The following is a 9831-nucleotide window of genomic DNA, read 5'->3' as shown; positions in this document are numbered from 1 at the left end:
TGCCTCGTTAAAAACCCTCTCAGTCAAAGGCTGAGGCGGGAAAAGAGTGCACAACTCGTTCTTACAAGATTAGTTGAAATGGAACTTAAGGAAGACTACGGAGATCGGTCCTTGGGCCAAGATCAGTGGTCTCCCTGCGGGTGATGTGAGCTACGGTGGGGGGATCCCCCTTGCTTTGCTTGCTGGACGAGGAGATCTTCAGAGTCTCGGCATAGCACTGCCGAGATGTCTTCTGATTTGCTTTGACGGAGATGATTTTACCGTCATTCCCTGGGAATTTCATGGTGAGGTGTGGGGTGGACACTACTGCTCCGAGTTGATTCAAGGTTGGCCTTCCGATGATTATGTTGTAGGAAGTGTTGGCTTCCACAAGGAGGTACTGAACCATGACCCGTCTTGTGTCCGGAGGTACTTTGAAGGTTGTCAGTAGGTCTACGTACCCCCGAGTGTGAACTCGCTCTCCTGCGAAACCGACTAGGGGTTCTGTGTGAGGTTGGATGAGAGAATGGGGGACGTCTAACCTGAGGAACGTCGGCCAGTACAGGACGTCGGCCAAACTCCCTTGGTCAATGAGTGTCTTCTGTACCTCCCAGTTGGCGACTTCCACAACGATAACCATGGGATCATCTTGGTTAGGGCTGACGCCAGCGTAGTCCTCGTCAGAGAAAGAGATCGGCGGTGAGCTCTGGTGCGAGGCCGAGGTGGTAGAGTGGATGCAATTGATATTTCGTAGGTGTCTATTCCGGGCCGAGCTGCTAGCGCCTCCCCCAGCGAAACCACCTGTGATTGTGTTAATCACTCCTCGTAAGGGGGCTGTCCCTGTCTCCTGGCTTATCTCGGCTTGCACTACGCCGCTGGCATTTTGTTGGGAGCCAGAGGGTTGGTCCGTGCGAGCTCCCGAACCACGGCCTCTGCCCCGTCCCCGACCACCATAGCCGCCTCGGTGACCCTGCTGTCGCTGGACTTACTGGCCGAGGTGACCTGCCTGGATGAGCTCTTCGATACGGTCCCGGAGCGTGCGGCACTCTTCCGTGGTGTGGCCGTGGTTCCTGTGGTATCGACACTGCTTGGACTTGTCGGCGCTGTTGGGAGTGTGACCTGGTGGTGGAAGGGCGAGTAGGTTGTTGTTGTTGGCTTCCTCCAGGATGTGGACTCTAGGTGCGTTCAAGGGGGTGTAGAAGTCATATCTCCCCCCTCTGTTTGCCCTAGTCGACTTCTTGAACTGGCTGTCGTTGTTGACTTTGATTTTATCGTTGTGCCCTTGTTCCGGCTTCGCTGGTCCTTTTCCGCGAACCCGGTCACGGAAAGCGGAGTGTTCCTCCATCTGGATGTAGCTCACCGCGCGAGCGCGAAGTTCGTCCATGTCGCGAGGGGACTCACAACATAGGCTGTCAACGAATGGTCCGGGCTTGAGTGCCATAAGCATGGCATGTAGGGCGACCTCGGGGTTCAGATTTCTGATCTTAACCGAGGTGGCGGCGAATCGCTCCATGAACGCCCGGAGTGGTTCGTTGTCGTTTTGCCTGAGACTGGCCAGGGCGGCTGAAGTGACATGGTGAGGTCGGCTCGTCGCATACTGCGCTGTGAACCTTCTGACTAGGGTGCCGAAACTATCAATGGACTCGGCAGGCAGTTGGGTATACCAGTTGAGCGTGGCCCCCTTGAGCGAGGTTGGAAAAATCCTACACAAGATAGCGTCATTGTTAGTGTAGAGGTTTACCTGCGTCGTATACAGGTCGATGTGCTCATCTGGGTCCGTCGTGCCATCATAGCGATCGAGGTGGAGAGGCTTCCACCCATGAGGGAGTGGTGTCTCCATGATGCCATCCACAAAAGGGTGGCGGCGGAAGGTTGCCTGATCCCCTGGGACATGAGTAGGGGCCTTGCTGACTTCATGGACCGACTTATGCGTCGGTGCATGAGACCGATGCGTGGCAGGTCGTTGGGTCGGTGCCCTAGTTGCGGTCCGGGGTTGAGAGACTGAGTGCTCCTCCTCCTCATTGTGGTTGCTCGTACGAGGAGGATGATCAGAGTGTCGCCGAGGGAGCTGGGTGCGAATCCGCTCATTTTTCGCGCGTAGCGCCGCTAGATCAGCTTCATTAGCTGTCCGCATTGCAGCTAGGTCGATTTCGTGCTTGGCACGCATGTTCTGCAGATCGGCGTCATGTTGCTGCCGCATCTGTTCGACCTGATCGATCAGCCTCCTCAATGCTGCTTCGCTATCCATGGTAGATGGATGATCTGGGTCGTTTGTTGCGCGTCTGCTGTGGCTTCTGGTGCAAACCATAAGCGTGGCCGATAAGAGCTATCTTGATCCCCACGGTGGGCGCCAAATGTTCTTACCGGGAATCCGAGGTAGGGATGATCCACTGGGTAAGATCGGTGAGCCTCCTTCACGGGTACGTTGATGCTCCAAGATGGGGGTGGTACCTGCAAAAGAGACTCCGATGCCAAAGTTAGGGTTTGTATGAGTATGAATCTCCTATAAATAATGCACGTACCTTGATGTATATTAGGGTTGTGTTGGGCCTTGGGCCTTAGATTAGTTGTGATTTGATTAGGTAGAGAATCTCGCTTAGACCGAGATTCCCTGAGATCGGTTACGATCTATTTAAGTGCCGAGCTGACGCCACATAGCGCGTGTCCGAGGTCAGCTCGTACTGTGATACCGAGCTCGGAGCTCGACTTCGAAATACGGATAGTACAGTATGTTTATAGAAAAAGTAGTTTTTTTTTAATCTATGATTAACACGTTTATAAGAACAAAATATCTATATATATAAATTATTTTTCTTGTAATACATTCTATTAAATATTTTACAAAATTAGCTTCGATTCAACATTTTTTCTTATATTTTCTACTTTATCTCTGTAGAAGTTATTCGATTAGCAAGAAGGTAAAACCAATTATATATAAACTGTTGAAAAAATAAAAAAAACTCTTTCTCTTTACGCAAGAACACACACAAAAAAAGAAGGAAATATCACATAAATATATTTAACATGATTCATTCTTTCACACTTAAATACATGGCATCTTTATTATAATCTCAAAATGAATTACAAGATTTCTAACAAAACTAGAGAAATCTTTTCTACATATTTTCTTGGAAAACTTAAAAGTCCTTCTTTTAAATGTTACAATGAAACTTTAGATATTTTTCCATTACATGACGATTTCTTTTATCTAAGATGTCACCACCATTGTATGTTTAGTGATTCTTCACATTTCAAGATCATTTATTTATTAATTTTATATCCAAACATTATAAGAGGAGATAAATTTTTAAAATAAATTTAATATTTTTAATTTTTAACAAATTCTAAAAATGATATTTTTTAATATTTAAACAATATCTTAGAAATTCCTAATTATAAATATGAATTATATTCTAGTAATTTCTTCCTCAATTAAAATTTTTAAATTTCATTTTCAATTTTCACGGTGATGGATGCTCATTACCAAAATATTGATATACTTTTGCTACTCAAATATTTTAGTGTTCCTTATCTCCACATCGCAAGTATTGGATGAACTTATATTCTCATTAGCTACATTCTATGCCGCTTGACTTCCGCATCATGGAAAAAACTTTGGACAGAAAGATATACCATTAGCTTCATCAAACTTCAATATTTGTGTGGTAGGCCCTTTGAGTGTTCTTTAGAAACTAAGGTTGTCGGTGGTGGTGCATGGCAGGAAGAGAGGTGGTGGGAGAAAGAAGGAGCAGCAAAAGAGGGAAGGTTGTGGGTGATGATTCTCGCGACAGAAGAGAGATGGTGCGGGAGATGGCAATAAAGAAAGAATTAAAGGAGCAGCAATAAAGGAATACTAGATTGGAATTTAGAATGAAAACCGAAGAACGAGTCATATAAAAGTCAAGTCATATGTGTGACTTTTAGTTAATTGACGTGGCAAAATTTTATTTGTGGGGTAGGAAGTTCAACAGTGAGCGTCAAATAAGTGATTTCAGTCATATCAAAGCCTACTACAACCATATATACCCTCGTATAACTGTCAGCATTCATTATCAAATATCACTTTTTTTTTTAGATGAACAACGTAGATTGACCTTTTTAGAGTTTTTATACCAACTCCCACCGCAAGAATTCTCTCTTTTGTAAGACACTCGATCAGTCTTTCTTTGCTGATAAAAAAAAAAAAAAATCTTTCTGAAAAGATAGGCATGCAAGACAAGGTAGGACAAAATTTATGAAATTTGCTGGATCTCTCAAAGAGATCATTAATTTACTTTTCTAATAATAAGACAACTTCTTAGATTTACAATTTGAAAGCTCTATATAAGAGTTCTCATGATTGACTTCAATGGAAATTAGGGTGTAAGTGGGTTAAGTTGGTTGGGTTTGGATAATTCTATTACTTGACTCAATCAAAATTTTACCGATTGAGTTGAGATCAGATTTGTTTAATTTTTTTTAAAATTCTAATCTAACTCAATCCGATCACAAAAAGGTTGAATTAGGTTGGGTTAATTAGGTCAGCATATTTATATTTATTTATTTATTGTAAAAATTTAAATATTTTAAAATAAATATAAATTATTTGATACATTGTTATAGGTTTAATATTATCAACCTATAAATAATAATACAAATTAAATTCTAAATTTTTTTTTATTAATTTGTTACATTATTATCAACTCAAAAAATTAACATTAATTAATACAAAATAAAATTTAAAATAAATATATTATATTATTAAAATATTATTAATTTAAAATACAAAACTTGTTACTAAATAAAAATTATAATGAATATTGTCCTGAGCAAATAGTCATTCAAATATTATTATTATTATTAACCGAACCGAGTTGGGTTGGTAACGGGTTGAAAACATGAAACCGTTATTCAACCTATACAATACCATGTTTTGATCGGGTTGGGTTGGATATGACTTTAATACTGAAAAAATTCGATTCGAATTCATTGAGTTGATTTGAGTTAGTTCAAATTTACGAATTATCTATACTCGCTTACACTTTTAATAAAAATTTCTAGATATTTGACACGAAGATCATCAAGATGATGATTCAGATATATCATCCAAAATAATACAAAACTTTTGCTTCAAACAACTTTTCATTATATTATTATTATTATGCTAATTAAGATTATTTGAATCTAACGTACTTCTATGAAATACCTCAATAATATTAAATTGTTTTATAATCCTATTCTCTTTTTAATTAACAGACTTTAACTTTTAAAGGATTTGTCATTCTATTAAAAAAATATCAACTTAACTTCAATTCAACGTTCTTTCTTATATTTTCAATTTTAATTATCTTTATGGAATATCAACAAGGTAAAACCAATTACATATAAACAAACTGCCTATACAAATATATATATATATATATATATATATATAAAAGAACTAGCCAGTCGAGATTAATCACAGAAATGAGAAACAATTAATTATAAAAGCTAAATTAACTTTATTGGATGATCTATAATTCATCAATACAATCACCATAATCACGTGATTTTTTTATATTCATAATACAAACTAAAAGTGTTGCTCATAGTTTACATATTGCGTAAGCAGTATGCACTTATTTTGAAGGGATGGATGCATAACCAAGTGTAGTTCAAGGGCAGAATGTGATGGCATAGTCGGGCCTGTTGAAGCAAGTGAAAGTGCTGGTCTTGTCATCGTAAGCGTAGGAATAGGCATCGGGACATTGCTGCTCGAAAAACTGAGAGTAGTTGAAGGGTGGACACGTCTCAGCGGTGTTGTGAGAGCCAGTGCAGCAGTATTGATCTCCTCCAAAAGCCAAGCAAGCACTCTTGCAAGCGATAACGCTCCCATCAGAGCCTTTCATTTGGAGCTCTGCAGGGCACGCAGCGTTTATGTTCGCAGGACAGCTCGAGGTTTTGCAATCGCCACTCCCACCTTGTGGGGTCACGGCGATGGGCACGTTGAACCCGTCCACGTTGCTCACGTCGTAGAAATCTTGTCCTCCGTTTTCTGCCACCGTTATTTCCACCAAAGATGCCGGTGGAACTGCGCCTGCGCCGTTGCATGCCACTTGCCCTGAGGCACAGTCGGCGGTGGCGCAACTGAACTTTCCGTTGTTGTTGGAGCATCCCGTTCGGCCCCAGAACCTACCCGACCATGGAGATGGAAGGTCCAAGGAGTTGGATGCTCCTTGTGCCAACTCAAAACCCGTTGATGATAACTGCGGCTTTTGGTCACCGGTTAGGGTTCCTGGCCATACCGTGTATGTGCATTTGTTGGTGAAAGTAACTTTGGCTCCTTCAGACACTGCATGCATACATAATTATTTGATCAGGTTCACGGTTAGGGCGTATAACACCAATAAATTATTAACTTGAGGAATGAGTGTAATAGCTAGCAAGACACGTCTATATGATATATCAAATAAGCAAAGAAGGAAATATATATATATATATATTATATATATATATATACCGTAGAAGAGGAAATAAATATATATATATATATACCGTAGAAGAGGAATGCAAAGCAAAGGCAGAGAGCAACGCGGGTGGTCGTCATTGTTGGAGATTGGAGACTTCTCGTTTTGCAGTGTGCAATATATGATGAGTTTTGCGTGTTGGTAAGGTTGCTATATATAGGCTACGAGGCTTGAATCTTCAACAGTTTAATACTACACGCATTTGGTACGTGGAGCAATTCTGTGATGACATCAAGACAAGACTCAGTAAGTTGAAGGCTGCTGTAAACCTTGACCACTAAAAGGGGCTGCTGTCATCATATCTTCTGTGAAGTAATGTCTTAATTGTTGATGTTCTGATCTCCCGGGATCCACGGCGTGAATGTTTCATTAGTTTCTTCACAGAGAAAATTCCTTCTCCTATAATCTATTACGCGTATACTGTACAGTGTCATCACAAATAGTTTTCAAAGATCCTAATTAATTTACATTCAAATTCTGTACTTCTAATTAAGACTCTGTTGTTGGTTTTAATCAATCCAATTCAACTTCTTATATACATAGAGGAACCCATTTTACTTTTGAACTAAGTTTACTTAAACTTATTTCGTTTAATAATTCATGTTTTACATTAAATTTTAATGATCTAACTGTTGAATTTAAAGTTTTTAATGTACAGAACAAATTTGCAAATTTTTAAAAAATTTGAAAATTATTTGATATTTCTTTTCATTAATTCAAATCAATGTATAAAATGATTTTATAATTATCCGTTAATTTGAATTAATGAAACGAAGTATCAAATAATTTTTAAATTTTTTAAAATTTTACTAATTTGATCCATGTATAAAAAATTTTAAATTTAATAATTGAATCGTTAAAATTTGATGTAGAACATGAGTTATTGAACGAAGTAATTTTAGGTAGACTATTGAAATAACTTTTAGGTGACCGTTAATTAGTTGTAGTTTCAATTATATCTTTGTTTTAAAGTATAATATTGTATTCTTGATTCATCCAACAAAAAAAGAAAATAAAAGAAACTAGTGTATCCGTGGGAATCTTGTTTTGAGCAATATTATACTTAAATGTTATTCTTATGAGAAAAAAAATTAACATTTATTAATTTTGAAAAAATATTTTATTAAAAATTAAAGAATAAAAGATAGTGAAGAAGAATGAAAGAGTGGTTGCTGTCAAAACAAAACGAAAGAGTTAGAAGAGATAGTCATTAATAAATAAAAAAATAGTAATTGCCATTTCTCGTGACATGATAAAATTGAATTACACATCCGAAAATAGATATTATTTGAATTATTATACTTTTAAATTTTAATATATCAATTACAAAAATATTTATTGAAATAAAAAAAAATTCTTCTCTGACTTTTCTTCAGACTCAAACTCCAAAATACATTTTTGAAAGACACAATTACTTTTTATCAATTATATCGTAATTTATTAGAAAAATGATTGAGCCTCTGTATGCCGAAAATCATTCCGAATAAATAAAATAATATTTTAAATTATAAAATATTAAATTAAATAATTATTTTATAATAAATTTATTAAAATATATTAATATTTTAATTTTTTGGACCATAATTCAGATAAAATTTCGGACGTTGTAGTAATGCTCTATTTATTAACAGACATTATCAACAGCAACAAAAATTATACCACACATTTGACATACAAAAATTCCACATACATCGGTGACGTGACATGATTTTTCTATGATGTGAGATGTTTGTTAACACTTCAGAGTGGGTACGCAAATGGCTAGAAGACAATAGTCTTAGGCAAACATATATCTCAAAGGAAATAATTCAGGTAATATGACGTAATCTTAATTATATAATACTTTTTCTGGTTACGAATATAACTAAAAAAAACTCTATATTTATTGATTTTAAATATAAATAAATCTCAATTATAATTATAATTATAATTATAATTCATGTGTTTTCTATTTAGCATGCAAATTTCTACAAACCTTCAGATAAAACACAGTTTCAGGACAAGAGAAGTAAATGTTGTTGCGGAGAAGTTGCCTCCATGTTGTTTACACAGCCATACAAGTCATCAGCAGTGGATAGCTCCCCCTATACGTATGTTTATTTGATTAATCCTCAGTTAATTCTGTAATTTTCTGTTCTTTTTTTGGTCTTTTGTTTTCTTATATTACAAAAAAAAAACTCCCAAATACATTTTTTTAAAAAAAAAAACATTACTCTCTCCAATTTTAAATATAAGAAGAAAAAAATCATTCACACTAATTAAAAAAAATATTTACATCACTTAATTTTGTTAATCTCATCTAAAAAATATTTTTTTTTAAATTATCAGTCCTTAAAACTTGATATAAAAATAAAAAGAGACATTAAAAATATAATCTTAATTAAACAAAAAAAATATTTTAGAGATGACAGCATTCAATAGAATGAAACTAATTAAATTTTTTTTATAATTAAAATAATAAATATGATTTTTTTAAATATTCAGAACCAGAAAAAATACATTTATCAGTTATTATTAAAGAATATGTCAAACGAAAGAATACCATACAGAAATTTCATATGACCGTTACAACTTCTAGATCTGACGCACTATGACTTTTCTATGAGGTGAGATGTTGTTACTTGTTGTTAGGACTTTAACGTAGATAAGTAAATTGCTGGAAAATAATATTATAGATATATCACATAGGTGAATTAATATCCTGAAGGAAATATTCACGTAATATGAGATAACCTAAATTATATAACAGTTATTAATAAATTTTGATATAATCTGAATTTATATATTAAATATCGACAATTATACTGTGTAAGAATGTTTTTATAAATTTTTCTTTCATGATAGGATTTTAAATTTTTTTATCTAACTTAATTTTTATTTATCATAATTATTTATAAATTAAATATAATATTTTTAAAATAAATTATTAATAAATAAAAATAATATTGTACTATAATTTAAATTACTTTTCATAATTCTAAATTATAATTTATATATTTAGAAATATTTTTTAATCTAAATTTTAAATATAGTTCATATTTAAATAGAGTATTTATTTATATATAAATTTTTTATTATAAATATTAGTTATATATAATAATTAAATATTTAGCCTATATAATATACATGTTAAAAGATTAATAAATATTTATAAAGATTAAAATACATAAAAAAATTTTGCACCGGAAATAGCCATTCGTTAAATATTATATAATTCACTAATTTGTTTTAAAAAAATTCCTCTCCCTCTATTTTTTTTTTCTCTTTAAAATTTATGATAGCAAACCAATTACCCAACATTCAATGGTCACTCAAAGAAAAACATCAGGCCCAATATGGCTTAGTTATTATTAGGCCCAAATGTGAG

The 9831-nt window shown here is 35.1% G+C and overlaps 1 protein-coding gene across 1 annotated transcript; it reads right to left on the bottom strand.

Moving 5' to 3' along the window:
• Positions 1 to 5435: 5435 nt before the first annotated feature.
• On the bottom strand, positions 5436 to 6627 carry LOC109792080 (thaumatin-like protein 1b). Its single transcript, XM_020351468.3, has 2 exons — positions 6493 to 6627; positions 5436 to 6289 (listed from the first exon to the last, which is right to left on the bottom strand). Exons 1-2 carry the CDS (start codon positions 6542 to 6544, stop codon positions 5613 to 5615), a joined length of 729 nt encoding a protein of 242 aa, XP_020207057.1. The 5' UTR covers positions 6545 to 6627; the 3' UTR covers positions 5436 to 5612.
• Positions 6628 to 9831: the final 3204 nt, after the last annotated feature.

The sequence above is a fragment of the Cajanus cajan genome, chromosome 7 (genome assembly GCF_000230855.2).
Source record: "Cajanus cajan strain Asha chromosome 7, NIPB_CcT2T_4, whole genome shotgun sequence".
Taxonomy (NCBI): domain Eukaryota; kingdom Viridiplantae; phylum Streptophyta; class Magnoliopsida; order Fabales; family Fabaceae; genus Cajanus; species Cajanus cajan.
Note: the sequence above shows the minus strand (reverse complement) of the source record. Positions and strands in the feature narration are given on the sequence as shown.

Coding starts and splice junctions, on each gene's coding strand:
- LOC109792080 (XM_020351468.3), bottom strand. CDS start 6,544: ATGACGACCACCCGCGTTGCTCTCTGCCTTTGCTTTGCATTCCTCTTC. Junction 6,290..6,492: donor CTTTGCATTCCTCTTCTACG/GTATATATATAT, acceptor GTATGCATGCAG/TGTCTGAAGGAGCCAAAGTT.